Here is a 15,461-nt window from a genome sequence, read left to right on the forward strand (position 1 = left end):
AAAAAAAAAAAAAAAGCTGACACTTTGGGGCTTCTCTGGTGGTACAGGGGTTAAAGTCTCAGTGTTATCAAATTATTGCCAGCCCCTGCGGCATATGATCCCTGCCATGGCAGGGAGCTGACCCCCATGGGCAGGCACAGCAGACCTCCCCTTTCTCACCCCCGGATCCCCTTGGCAGTATATTTCAGTAAACCCACCTATTCTGCTCCCTACTTTCTCCGTTGAATCCTCTTCAACCCACACCTCTGGCCTACACACCAGATCCTTATTTCTGTTGAGTCCAGGCATTTGTCAGTTGCAAAAGCTCCAAAAGAGCATCAAGACAACTGGCCTGGCAAGACCTCAGACACTCAGCTCAGTTTCTGGTGTAGAGAGGTCTTCCCACTTTCATGCAGTGACTCACTTCTTTCTGAATTGAAACAAAACTGATTGCTCCCTCTGTATATTTAGTGGTGACTCAAAAAACAGGAGAGGTTCCCCCCAGTGGATACTCTGCCCGCCTTGAACTCTTGCCCTAACTTCTCACAGCTCAATCTCGTTTTTTTCTACATATTGGGTTCTCCAGGAGAGGAAAAAAAAAAAAGGAAAAATAATTTTCTTGTCCTTCTCCATGTTGAAATATACAATGTTTATTAACTAAATCTGCCACATTCTAAAAGATTCCTAAAAGTTATTCACACTAAGTAATGATATTAACTACAATCAATATTATGGACAAAATGCTATCGGGGGCATAAAAAAAAAACCCTATCATTTGGGGGGGGGAAGAAAACCCCCAAAAGAAAAACCCCCCCCCCCCAGCATTTCTAACCCAGTCCCCATCAGTCCCTGTCGCAGATCCAGCCTTCAGGATGACCACTCACTCTTCCCTTCCTTCCCCCAGCGCCAGTGGCAGCTTCCTTACCTCACCACCACGCAAAGCCTGGCAGGACAGAGGGTGAGAACAGAGAGCAGGAACAAAGGCTAGAAGGGCGAGAGATAGTTGCTGCTGCATTTGGGAACCACCAACTCCTGACAGCACAGTCTCATTCATCGAATAAATTTCATGCCAATTATTGACACATCTCAATAAAACTAGCATAATTAAAGGAGAGTAACCTGTAGGCAAAATGTAAAAGTTGGAAAGGCTAGCTGAAGAGTCTTTTACAGCCTTGCCAGCCTTATCACCTGGTGAAACACCAAGTGCTCCAGGCCCTTCCCTAGTCCTTATGGAAGCCATATTCCACACATCAATTACTGCTTTCCGTAACATACCACCTACCTTCCTGTCACTGTGATTTACGCCATCACACATCTTTCTAGCTCAAATATCATTGCCTCTCTGAAGCCTTTATTTCCAGCCTCATTGGGCAGAATTATCTGTTTCTCTACTTGTAGGTCTAGTTACCGCCAGGTCAGTAGGTTGTTCATAGAGGTGCTTTTGCTGCTGACTACGTACTTGAGGGGACCTTATTTACTTTCTCCCCAGAAGCCAGCCCTATGCCTGACTGAATGTCATAATCTAGTTTAGAGCAAAGTGTAGCAACATAAATAAAGAGCAAATACACAGCACTTAAAAAGTCAAACATTACCTCTTTGGAACATGGAACCCCGCTGTGATCTTTTTCCATTATCAGCCATCTGAGAACATTGGTGATGGAAGGACTTTTCCATGTCGGCCATGGATTCACAAATCTCCCATCCTTTCCTTTCTCTGACTTAGTTACATCTTCCTCTAGTCTATAATCCAACTTGAAACTTTTCCTGGAAAATCTAGAAGAATCACTTCCTCCAGAATTGCGTGTTGAATTACTGCGTTTCCTTACTGCTTCTTTAGGATACTGGCTGTTTGTCATTAAGGATTGGTTGCTTTCATTTTCATCCATGTTCTTTGGTGAAGAACTGAAGGAGGGGAAAAAAATGGGGGGGGGGTAGATACTCTGTTTAACTTAAAGGCATAAGAACACATTATGTAGTATTACTTCTTAGCCAATAAAAATGTTAGGTCAAGCTTTCTTCCTGCAAAATACAATTTTATAATTCATTAACACAACTTACTAATAGAAAAGATATTTGCTTTACCTACTTTTTTTTAAAAAGTCTATCTGCTATAATCCAAAACAACTTAACCCACTATTTAAACATGAATTTCCACAATGGTTGGTGAAATCCTGCAGAATAAATTAAAGCACCTCACTGCAACTTGCATTTTCATATTTTAGTATTTAAAATTTTATTGCTAATAACACAAACAGGACAGCTTTAGTTTCTTGAAGACACCTCAGTAAATCAAACAACTTAGCTGTAACCCCACCAGAACTTGTCATTTTTATTCTGACGATAAGCTGTTACAAAAAGTGCAGCAAGTCCCAATCCCAAGAAAAGACATAATAGTTCGGTACTGAGAAACATTTCAGTCATGTACTTACAGTTATTTGGCCTGTTCTGCTCCCCACTCTGTCTCTGGTAAATCCTCTCCCCACCCCCACACTCCTGGCCTACACCCCAGCTCTCTGTATGCATGAAATAACCAAATCTTTTTTTTTTTTTTAAGATTTATTTTTGCATACAGAACTGGGGTACAGGCCAGCGGCTCAGGGGCGGTGAGAGGCTTCACCCGAGACAGATTGGGGAGCAGAACAGGCAGATCAATGCGTACACTGCTGAGGGGAGCAGTGGGCAGGTCAGGAGAGGTCTGCCTCGCCACGTGGTCGCCTCCGGGGCAGGCGAGAATCGAACTCATGCAGAAGCGGCTTTGGATTCTCAGTGCTGTGCTTCAACCCGCTGCGCCACCAGGGAGGGCCCATCAAATCTTTTTTTAAGAAAACTTAAAAACTTTTCACCAAATATAACACACACAATACACAGATACATGCACATAACAGCTCAACAAATGTTAGAGGTTGCAGCTGATGTTACACTGCTACTGCAACCCTGAACTCATGGCACTGACTCTGTGACTCTAAACTACAGTAGCCTCCAGATACAGATAATAATGTACAAGGATAATGCATCTATCTGCTATGAATTTCACTTCCCTATTAAATATTTGCTTTCTGTTACAAGGAGACACTTCAAAACCCTGTAACAGAAAGCTGCATATTCTTATGGCTATGATGGTATTTAAATGATTGTTGAGGAAGAAAATGGGAAAGAACAGACTCCAGAATGAACACATACATGGCACCAAGCCATCACCTGTCCTCCCCAAACTGCCTAGAGTAAATAAATAGTGCAAGGTCTGGAGGGTAATCGACGTGAAAAAACTCAAGCTGAGAAAAGCCAAGGTACATACTGTTTCTCAGCCACTGCTGTTTGAGGGACAGTCTCATAACTTAAAGTCTAACACACTTTGCATCTTCGGCAAATAGCCTACTGGTGTTCAGTTTTCTCATCTACAAATGCCTACTTATATCCTAAGGATTTTAAGGTATTATGTGACATAAGGTATATAAAGTGCTTGCCACTTGCCGCATGCTAATGCTCTAATTCTGCTAGATGACCATACATGTAAATTCTTTAAATTTTAGGGTCTCCCTGGAGGCTCAGTGCTATCAAGTCATCACCAGCCACTGCAGCAATACATACACCCCCCCGGCCAGAGGGCTGACCCACATGGCATAGCAGACCTCTGCTCACCTGCGGCTCCCCTCAGCAGTGTATTTCAGTAGATCTGCCTGTTCTGCTCCCCACTTTGTCTCTGGTGAATCCTTTCACCACCCACCTCTGGCTGCACCCTATTCTTACATGAATAAAAATAGATCTTAAAAAAAATCTTAATTCTATTAGAAGACAAAGGTTCTGGGTGAGTTTTATCAACTCTTCTCATAGAATCACCTTAACTGAGTTCAGATCCAGGCCTCTATACATGGTAGAAACAATCTATTTAAACCCCCATTTCCCTTAACATATGAACACACCCACCCACACCCACCCACCCACTTAAATGTACTATAACTAAGTTCTAGGTTTCCAAGGGCGGTGGGAGAGTGGTGTTCCTCGTTAAGGATTCAACACCCTTTTAGGGGGAAAAAAAAACCATAAGCAACCACACAAGATTTTGGCTTAAGATCACAGCAGTATCAGCTCTGTAACTTCATAGCCTTTAGTAAGACATTACCCAAACAACTGGCCCAAATTCTTGGAATTCTTTGAAAAGAAATGCTTTCCTCATTTGCTACGCACTTCACAAGAAAATCCGCAGCTCCAGAGCCCATCTGTGCCACCCGGTCATGGTCAGCCACCCCCGAGGTACACGCACTTGCTATACACGCACAGATTTGTGTGCCTGTCTGTGTGCATGCATACACAGTGATTCTACCAAATATATAGCAAATGTTTGACTTATTTGGAAAAACAAAATCAGAGGCTAAGGTATTCTGATTTAAAAAAAAAATCCAAATATAGGGCTTTCAAAGGACATCCAGCAGTCTGTAGAGCCAGGATTAAGAAGAAAGACTTGTAAGACTTGAAAGATATGAAGAAATCTTAAGGAATGAAACTAGATTTCGGGGCTGGACTGAGACCTTAAAGGAATTTTGACTATAAGCAATGGGACCACTCAGGAAACAGAAATAAAGATGAAAAAGTGGCTAAAACTTGGAGTCAGGGAGATGGATTAATGAGATGGAAACAAGGGGCCATGATGTCCATTTGCTAATAGAATGTGTTATGCTACATGTTTTACACATTCTATTAAAATTACATATTCGATTAAATTAATACTCAACAAAATTTCAAGGTAGGCATTACAGTCCCCATTTTTTAACTGAAGCACAAAGAGGTAAGTAGCAGCCCAGTCAAAAGAAGGTAGTGACAGTGAGAACAATAACTGCGAGAGATAAGGAAGCTAAACCAGTGAAGCTTGCATCTTCGGATCTTAGCAAACTTGGGGCAATAGGTGGGGCAAGCTGAGTGAGTAGCATGGGTAACAGAGTGGAAAGAGGCCCTCCCTGGTGGTGCAGGGTTAAAACACAGCACTAAGAAGCTAAAGCCACTTCAGCATGAGTCTGATTCCCACCCCTGGAGGTGACCCACATGGCTCAACAGACCTCTCCTGGCCCATCCGCTGTTCCCCTCAGCAGTGTACTTCATCAGTCAACCTGTTCTGCTCCTGCTCTGTGTATGATGAAGCCTCTCACCACCCCTGCACCTCTGGCCTGTACTCCAGTTTTATATGCATAAATAAACCTTTAAAAAATAAAATAGAAGAGAAAGTGGATTTCTGACAAAGCTTGAGAAAGAGGTTGAGTATAAGGAGAAGCAAGACTCAAAGCAGTACTCACTGACACCAGTGGAAATGCTGACCTGAATCCAGATTACCTTGGAGGTAATACAAGTGAAAATTTGAGAAGAGCTGTTTGAGGGACCTGGAGAGTAAGATGAGGCTAAAAATGGGTCAGGGATCCATTTTTTCCATGGACAATAAACATTTTCAAAGCAGCCTACTCCCACAACCACTAATTTTCTTAGCTCCCATCCACTCAGGCTTTCATTCTTACCCATTTATGAAGTTAGGTTCCTTAGTATATTTCCTTGCCCCAACACCCACAAAAAAAAAAACAGTCTCTCAGCAGTGATCATTTTAAAAGTCAATCCAAGACAAGACAAAACTAAAGGAAACACTTCCAGAGGATTCTCTTTGCTCTCAGAATGCGGGCAGAGGTCATCAAGATGGCCCAAAGGGTATGGCCCCCAGGTCTGCCCACATTCTCTGCTCCAAACACACTGCCTTCATCTATTTCCTCAGCTGCATAGGGATCCTACTTCTCAGTGACCGGTTGCATCACAGGGCCTTTGCACATGACTTGAAAGAGCTTTTTTGGGTGTGGGAGTGCACAGACACACACACTCGTAGGGGCACACATCGCCAGGAAGGCTATCAAAGCAGAACAAAATGCTGGCGCTGCTGCCCCTCTGCACATGATGCACTGTCAGTGACATGACGTGATGGAACAGAAAGAACAACCCGAACGACGACAACCTGAACTCCTTTTGGAAGAAATGAAGTCCACTGGTGAGCGTGCAAGGCGGCAGGCGTGCAAGGCGGCAGGCGACGCGAGCGCGACCCCTGGAGGAGTGTGAGCCTGAGGCCTGGGCACGTGGAAGGCTCCTCACCAGTATCATCACTACTCGGCAGTGAGAACACAGCCCAGGAGGGTCACCCTGAGACACCCGAGGTAAAATGAAAACTGGAGCAAAAGCGAACTCTCTATATGTCCCTTCATCACCTCAGCTTTGCACCCAGACTAAACCCTAGAGCATATCTAAGCTGGAATCTCCTTAAAGATCACAAATATCCCAACTAACCTTTTTATATTATTAACTTTGGAGATGGATATATAAGCCAAAATTCCACCTTGATTTCAGGCCAATACTAAGTGAGAGGAATAGAGACTCGGCTACATTGACACATATTGCATTATGTCATATAATACTAACATAACCTGTTATCGATGATATTAAGATGGTATTAAAATATGATTGAAATGTCTTGAAATTGATGAATTATGCCATGGTAAACATGGAAATACAAATAGCTAAATAAAAGTAAAAACACTAAGCTTTGTAATATAATCAGAACCATTTTTAACTTGCTGGGCCTCCTTTGCTTTGTGAAGAGCTAAATTTGTGAACTGCTAAATTTGAACTAGAAAGCTAGAATCCCAAAGCAAACTTAAAAGGTCACAAAACCCTATGAAAACTGAAAAGTATAAATGTTTCTCTTAGAGAACAGTTTGTTACCAAAGGACAATCCAAATTCCATCCAGCAATTATCAAGTTATTCTCTACATGTCTGAAGACGCCATGCCTACTTAATAGGAGTTACCCCAAATCTCTCTCTTCAAAGTGGTCTCAGCTCTGACATCTGATGAAGACAAGTCTGCCAAGTTGAATGTTATTCACTACACAGCTGGGCAAAGCACTTTTAAAAAACATAAATTCTCTCTATTTCTAAAGCAATTATTTCTTCCTTTAAGTTAAACTGCCTAGAACTGAATGCACCTCTTTACCATTTTAAAAGTTAAAGAAAAAAATATGCTAGTACAGTGCATGTTTGGGATTTCAACATACTTGTAAATCCTAGCATTATAATTCATTCCTTGAATAGATGTTTAATAAAAACTGAGACTATCTATTCCACATAGATACTGACATGAAGTCTGAAAAATACTCAGAACTATTTTTAAATATCTCACTAAATTTGCAATTTTATAATTACTGTCCTATCTTTCATGAAAGGTACTTTTAATACAATGCCAGATAACACAGCTAATGAAACTATTTCAATCGATGAAATATATGCAAAGGGTTTAGTAGGTTTAAATTAAACTGACCCATCCTTCACATGCAATACAGATTCCCTGAGGACTGGGAATACAGATTCCCACAGCCATTGAGAAGTGAGGTGGGAGGGTGAGCCTGCCCTCGATGGGAGGTACCCTGGAAAATGGAAGAAAATGTTCTGGAGGAGGTGTGTACACTTCGTACATCAACAATGAAAGTTCTGCACCATATTATTGGTAGATTTTAATTCTTAACTCATTTGATTGCCTCAACCAGTTTCATAAAGCTAAAAGAAAGCAAAGCAAATAAAAAGTTTAATAAATAGTACCTAGAGCACAATGAAAATAAGTAATGACAACTTATAAAGCCTTACACTCTTCACAAGAGTAGAAAGATCATTATTTGGGAGTGGGTGCCGTCATTCGCCACAAGTGCTAGCTTGTGGTGGACTAACACATATCTCTAAATGTGGGGCTCCGTGTCAAAGATGACAGCTACTAAACATCTCCTTGAAGGGCTGTAATGAAGCCCCTGACCTGGCCTAGTACTTCAAAACCCTACACAGTGCAAATCATGAGTAGTAATACTTATGTTGAGTAGAAAAGTAAACAAAATATGATGAATACTCTTCACCCACATGAGTTTTTCAGGTGCACCATATTCAGGTAAAAGAATATTCTAGAACTTCAGATAGATTTAAAAACTCAGCTGGAATTTTTCCTTCCCTAAAAAATTTATATAAAACTTTATGAAAGAACCTAAATTGTTTTTATCATCTATTGAAAAATGTTTTCTTGTTTAAAAAAACAAACTAAGTTTAAATTGTCTTAAAACACACTCCTCTGATTATAGGCAGAAAAACTGTTTTGATAAAGAATTCACCAAGAAATGCTAACAGCAAAATTGCATGTGAGACTCAGAATAGACAGTTCTGAGAGGAATGAATGCAAACTGCTGTCAGACTCTTTAGGATACAAATGTTTTCTTTTAAAAAATGTTACTAACCATGGATTGCCTATGAGACAAAAATCAGTTATATTGAACTTAAAGTTATTTTACAGCCTATTAACAGAGTTTAAGTCATCAAAATATAAGCAGTTTAGGCATTTCCTCTACAATGAGTTTTTCCCTCTCTAGGCAAATAAAAAGGCAAACCTTTCATTAGTATTAGAAGCAATAAGTGATGTTAACTGCCAACTTAAAACCAAAACCATTTGAAACACATTTAGTGTTGTAATTAGAATCCTTAGGGTAATCAAAATGGACCACTTACCGTGAATTAAGAAAACATGCATAAAATGTTTACTGGAATGACAGTTATCTTAAAAATAACACCAAACCAAAAGCACAGATATACTTCTTATGTAATCAATAAAACCAGTAACATGATAGCCAGAATTATCTCACTGAAAAGGCTGGGAAGGAAAGATGACGAAACTGGTCTTGGTGAAACTTAAAGATTCATTCTAAATATGGTAGATAGTCTTAAATATTCATTTACCATCCCTTGAGCCAAGAATTCAAAAATATACTTTTGAAACATGGCCTTTCTATCCCATCCCTATTCAATTAGGCAAAAACGAAAAGCTCTTGTTTTAAAGCACAAGCCACACAGACAGAAACCACACACAGGTGACTTCACAGGTCCTGGCCAGGCCGAAGGGCCCTGATGGGAAAGTGTGCTCTTTTCTGACCTTAGTTCTAATTCCAATTTTAATTTCGCTGAATTCTGTAACTGTTAAAGATCACCTGTCATTGAGACTCATTTCCATCATCTGTGATGAGTCCTTGATCCCTTCCACATCTAAAATTCCAACTCTCTGGCTGCACCAAAGAGCCTACTTTGGCCAACTCAATAGTTGTCCCAGTAACTTGTCCTCCGTCACTCCTCCTTAGCCCCACGCCCTCATAGCAGTTCCCAGATAAAATGACTTAGAACCAACAACTTTCTGTAGACTGGGTTAGCAAGGGATAAGAAAAGTATTTTTTTTTTGCCTGACAAATGCAAAATTAACTACTGAAAAGTGTGAGGGTCTCACAGGCTTATCGAACAGACCAGAGATGAAATGCTATTTCAGCAGAGTTTGTGACAAATCTGATAGGTCAAGCAGACATTTGGTTTTCAGCCTCACAGTAAGATTTCAAATGCAGGCCCTTCCTGGTGACACACCGGGTAAGGACACAGCACTGCAAGCTGGCTACAACCGCTTCAGTGCAAGTTCAATCCGTGGCCCCGGAGGTGACCCACATGGCGCGGCAGACCTCTCCTGAAGCGCCTGCTGCTCCCCTCAGCAGTGTACTTCGTCGACCTGCCTGTCCTGCTTTCCACTCTGTCTCTGGTGAAGCCTCTCACCACCCCTGCACCTCTGGCTTGTATCCCAGTTCTGTTATGAATAAATAAATCTTTTTTTTTTAATTTTCAAATATAATTTGTAAGGGCCTTTACTAAAAGCATTTTTAGTAGAGTAGCAGTTAATATCATTTATTGCTTCTAATTCTAATCAAAATGCTGGGGTATAGGCCAGAGGTGCAGGGGCACTGAGAGGATTCACGAGAGTGGGGCACAGAACAGGCAGATCAACCAAGTACATTGCTGAGGGGAGCAGTGGGCAGGTCAGGAGACGTCTGCTGCGCCATGTGGGTCACCTCCCTGGACAAGGATGGAAGTCATACTGCAGCGGCTGTGGCTAGCTTGCAGCGCTGCATCCTAACCCATTATGTCAACAGGGAGGGCCGTCTACTTAAAGCATTTTTAAAGTCATATTTAACCAGCACAGTTTAAGTGTCTGCTATATCAAAGTTCTAGCTCTCCAGTTTCAGTAGGAGACACATGCCCCTCGCCAGATTCAAAATTCTTTTAAAGGGGAAAAAAAGAAATTATCAGCAACCTACAGTTTTGGCTTAATATCATGTTTAAAGAAGCATCACTTCTATAACTCCATAGCTTTTAGAAAAAGGAATTTCTAAAATAACTGCCCCAGATTCTTCAAGAGTTAAAAAACACTTTTCTTTATATACTGCATGGTTCATACTGATGAAGTGTTATGATCCACTGGGTAGTGATGCTGAAGAGACTCTTATGTGTCTGAATTTAGTCAAGTTAAAGGCCTTGAGAGCAACAGAGTAAAGGGACCAAGAAAGTCACTGAGAGGTTACTTGATCCCCTGAATCACTAGTGACTGTGGGAGGAAGGCAGGTGTTACACTGTCCTTCATAATAGCTTTGCAGGTCCTTTGAAAGTCTTGTGTGAAAAAAAGGTCAAACAAACAAACAAAATGGGATAGGGGTAAGGGTGCGGGGAGAAGGCTGGTTACAAGAAAGTAAGGCCTGGTGGAACTTTGGGGGTCAGATCTTGTTCAGCTCATTTCCTTACAGTGCAGAGTGCAGATACCCTCAAAAGACCAACTAATAAAGCCTTGACGTTATTCAAATGTACTCAATTCAGCATTTTTAAAAAGATTTATGTATGCATATAGACTGGGGTACAGGCCAGAGGTGCAGGGAGTGAGAACTCACCAGAGACAAGAGTGTGGAGCAGAACAAGCGGATTGACTAAAACACACTGCTGAGGGGAGCAGTGGAGGATACAGGAGAGGTCTGCTGCGCCTTGTGGGTCAGCTCCAGGCAGGGGATTGAACTCATGCTGCAGTGGCTATGGTAGCTTCACAGAGCTATCTTTTGACATGTTGTGCCACCAGGGAGGGCCCCCAATTCAGCATTTTTAAGAATGCCAGCAAAAATGCAGTAAGTGATGAAAGATTAAGAGAAGGACAGAATTTGAATATACTCGAAAAACCACACTATGAGAAAAAGAGGAATAAGAGACCTAAACTTTTTCAGTGAATACTTCCCACCTTGACACCCCTGTCCCCCTTCCAAATGTTCTGGCCTGGCACCTGTCAGTGGGTTGCTGGGCAGAATGCTTAGGTCGGTGCCTGGCACTGCCTCATTACTGCCTCAACAGTCTAGTAAGGGTTGGTGGCTTATGTATTCCATTTTGAGATTTCTGTACTATGAGACAGAGGGACTGAGGGCAATGGCATGAATAAAGTAGAAAGGGATTTGTTTTTGTTTTTATATTTGAATAAGAGAAGCTCTGTTCTTTTGGAATTCACAAAGCTCAAAACAAATGTAAAACTACAATTCTCCACGGGATTCCTACATGGCTTCATAGCTGCTTGAGGCCTCACCAACCTGCCTGGAGTCAGCGGGAGCTTCTCTTGCATCTTGATAAGAGTTCTGGTTCTGAAAATGCCCCAATCGCCTAGCCCCCAGGGAGCAAGAATGTGGAATGTGGATACTAGCAAAGGCAAAGGCCGCAGGACAACCTGCACCCTCCCTGTGGCTCCCTCCCAGTTCCTTTTACTCACAGGAGAAACAGCCCACATTAGGAAAAAGCAAGACAAGGCAGCAAGGCCAGCTCTAGATAAATGTACCTGATAAAGTGCCACCTGACTCCTGCCCAAGTGACTCTGCTGTCTCATCACTCCCCCCTTCCTACAGCAGGTCACCCCAGGAGGGTCTGCCCCAGGGTCACCACCGAAGCAGTGAGCACTCCTCCCCAGGCAGGGCAGCTCTGAGGCTAAGGGTGCAAAGCTTTAAACTAACCTGCGATTCTCGGGGCTGGCTGCACATCGGCATTACCTGTGGAATTTTTTTTAGACTACACCTGAAACTACTGAATAAAAATGTCAGGCAGCGGTCTCCCAAACAAATCCTAACTGATTCAAAGCTCTGTGGATGTTTCTGATCTGTAAGTAGGGTTTAGACAGAACCAGTCATCGGCACAAAGGTAGGATGGGCATTTAGCAAAAACCAAAAGGACTTTCTGGTACCCGGAACTTCCTCTAGCCTCCTAGTGTAACAGGTAACAGGTTTCCTGGACTCCGCCCCCACTCCAGATACTGGAACAACTAATCCCATCAATAACAAGGAGAAGCACGCTGGGGCTAGGATGTGAGGGTGGAGCTGAGCAGCCAGGTTGGGATAAAACCGGCCATGTGGGCTCTGGGGGTCTCTTGGCCTGGTGGTTCGCGGCTGATCGTTTTGGCTCTCGATCGGTTTTCAGCGCGCCGGTGGAGTCCAAGTCAGCAGAACTGGTAGGTAGGACGTTCCAGTTAACTTGTATTTCTCTCCCTTTTTCTGTTGGTGCCACCAAAGATATATGGTGGTATTAAAAATCAAAAGGGGGGACTGTAACAGGGTGGTCCCTAGGGAAAGGGGAAGCTCCAGGTTCCCTGCCCACCCAGAAGGAGGGTGGAGCTGAGCAGAGAAAAAGGGAGAGAAATACAAGTTAACTGGAACGTCCTACCTACCAGTTCTGCTGACTTGGACTCCACCGGCGCGCTGAAAACCGACCGAGAGCCAAAACGATCAGCTGCGAACCACCAGGCCAAGAGACCCCCAGAGCCCACAAGGCCGGTTTTATCCCAACCTGGCTGCTCAGCTCCGCCCTCACATCCCAGCCCCAGCGTGCTTCTCCTTGTTATTGATGGGATTAGTTGTTCCAGTATCTGGAGTGGGGGCGGAGTCCAGGAAACCTGTTACCTGTTACACTAGCAGTTATCAATCATTAAACCTACTTTACCACTCCAACCCACATTCCAAGTTAGACAGGCAGCATGACGCTGCCACGCAGCACTAGGCCTGGGAAGACCAGGGTGCAGGGGACAAAGTCTGAGAGGTCACAGATTTGTGCTCAATCAAGCTCAGTCACAAATTCAACTCTACTCCCAGGAAGCAAAGCCAAAAAAAAACAAAAACCATAATCAGCGTAATCAGTGATGATTCATACCATCTATCACCACAGCCATCCATTCAGCAGTTCTCAAATATTTACTGAATGACTGAAGAACAGGAGCTTGAACTCCCAGTCACTCTTCGATGGGGTAGTTCATTGTTTCTAAGAAGATCTCCTGCTGGGAATCATATCAAAGAAGTAAATGTAACCAGAAACCAAAGGACAGTGAGGAAAAGATAGTTAACAAAGGGCATTCCCACTGACTCCACCAACTATAGCAATTAAAAACTGACAAATCTTGGGGACCAGGTGAGTACAGTTAAGTCTTCAAGTAACATTGCTGACAAGTTCTTGGAAAATGTCACCTATAGGAAATAACATAGCAAAACCAACTAACTGTTATAAACAGGAGTTAAGTTCCTACACCATATTTCTGTTCCTAAAAGCATCACCAAACCTCTCAAATAGCCATTCAAAAAGCTTTAATATTAAAAAATTTGCATTTGTTCATTTACTTTCCAGCCCACTTACTCCACACTCCAGGGCCCCAAGAGGCCCATCTACCCCAGCAGCTGAGGGTGCGAGGTGGATCCAAGCCTGGCCAGGAAGCCCCCAGGAGACACACACACACTCACTCACTGGGACAATGTAGACACACCAGTGACTCTAACATGCACATCTCTAAGGAGATGTGGGGGAGCCCGAGTACGTGGAGAAAAGCCCAGACCTGGGGAGTACATGCAAACTCCGCCCGGCCATCCCTACCAAGAATCATGGAGGAGGTTGCTCTTCCCTTATGGAAGGCATCTAAGGGCCTGCTGTATGCAAACTCTAGTGGCTCAGTGGTAAATATGTACGGATATTATGCCTTAAAATCTAGTCTGCTTCTGCTCCTCAGTAACAGACACTCAGTTTACTGAAGGTAGCTAAGCAACAGCTAAACAAAAGCTTCTTTTCCCAGGTTCCCACCCAGGATGGCCATTTGGATGATCTCTGGCCAGCCTGATACAACAAAAGTCGCATCTGGTGTCCCGGGGTCTCCTCCTGGGAAAGGGGCTTCTTCTTGTGTCCTGCTGCCCAGATCCAGCCTGCGCCCTACGTGTGGGCTGGGAACGGAACTAGAAAGATTTCAGGGGTGGCCTACGAAGTGCCTTGGATGGCCTAAAACCAGGCTCCCCTCATGGAGAGAAAAACATTTGAGTGATCTTTTAAGTTTCCCAAAACTAGTCACAAATGACTGATGACCATTAGCTGGGAAGTTTAGGGGATCTATTCAAAACATTAAAGTTTTAAAGGTTAATAAAATGCAGCTTTATTGATCTAAATGTGGCACACTGAGAAATACATGACTGCTATTATTTATCAAGGCCACATATTCATTATCTCATTTAATCCACAACACATCCCTGTGAAGTAGATATTAACACCCTAGAGTTACAGGTGATGTAAAAGAGGTTTTCTTCAGTGGTATGCATAGAGTAATAGACACTAAAATCCAAACCAAGTTAGACTCCAAAGCCTTTGTTCTTTCCAATGATCATGTCAAATCTGCAGGGAAAATCCAACACAATTAACCAGAACCTACGTTATAAAGTTAGTGGCAAAGAGCAAACAGTATGGCCTCACTGATAACACAAGTATTCTTGGATTCAACAAAGTTGTTTTCCCTTTTTAAAGTTAAAAGCACTTAGTCAATATTCTATAAATACAATTAATTTTCCTTTAAGCTTTTCAATAAGATTCCAAGTGATGATTTGCTAGTTTCATTTAAAGCTACACAGGACATTTCACAAATAGGGTATAGAAAGTGAAAAAGGCCCCTGCCACTCCCCAAAGTGAAGCCAAAGCAAAACTTGGAAGGCCAAGAAATAAGTGCTGAAAGGCATCCCCAGTCACAAGAAAAAGATCCTCACATCACCTACCTTCCAGAGACCCAAGACACTGCTACTTTGCAGGCACCCCGAGTGGCCTCGCAAGAGCATCCAAGGGAAACAAGCCTGACCACTCACTGTGCCATCAGCAAGTTCCCCCGACCACTGAGTCAGCCATGAAAGAAGACACCACATCTGCGGCCGCTGCGCATGTTCAGGCCAAAGCCCCTGGCCATACAGGCTGTGAAGACGCTTTTAGCTTTTGATGTGGTGAAGGTCAGCACCCCGACCAGACCTGATGACAAAAAGAAGGCAGATGTTCCACAGGCTTCTGCCTGTGATGTTGTCAACAAATGTGGAATCATAGAAGCTGAGCACAGGATGACTGATCCTAAATATTCTTTCACCTAAAACAGTTCATAGTCAATAAAGCTACATCAGAAAGACTCATCAACGAGTAACAAGTCAATTCTTTCAGTTATGTAAACGTATGGGACCACGAAGAGATCTTGTTTGCCCTGGAAAGGAGTCCTAATTCATCCAGCACATAACAAGATAACATTTTAGCCTCTGAACGGAGGCTA

The 15,461-nt window shown here is 42.9% G+C and overlaps 1 protein-coding gene across 4 annotated transcripts in view; it reads right to left on the reverse strand.

The window, feature by feature from the left end:
* Positions 1–15,461, reverse strand: part of NAPEPLD (N-acyl phosphatidylethanolamine phospholipase D) — a 68,385-nt gene that overhangs the window by 20,944 nt on the left and 31,980 nt on the right. For 2 of the 4 annotated variants that reach the window (XM_012720928.1, XM_012720927.1), the window contains one exon: positions 1,572–1,881. In XM_012720928.1, the coding sequence (XP_012576382.1) occupies positions 1,572–1,865 (294 nt within the window). In that variant the 5' untranslated portion in view covers positions 1,866–1,881. Of the gene's footprint in view, positions 1–1,571; positions 1,882–13,060; positions 13,134–15,015; positions 15,059–15,461 lie in introns of those variants that run through there. The other 2 variants (XM_012720926.1, XM_012720925.1) reach the window with 2 other exon arrangements.

Source organism: Condylura cristata, unplaced genomic scaffold, assembly GCF_000260355.1.
Source record: "Condylura cristata isolate star-nosed mole 26May11 unplaced genomic scaffold, ConCri1.0 scaffold00005, whole genome shotgun sequence".
In the NCBI taxonomy this organism is placed as follows: Eukaryota; Metazoa; Chordata; class Mammalia; order Eulipotyphla; family Talpidae; genus Condylura; species Condylura cristata.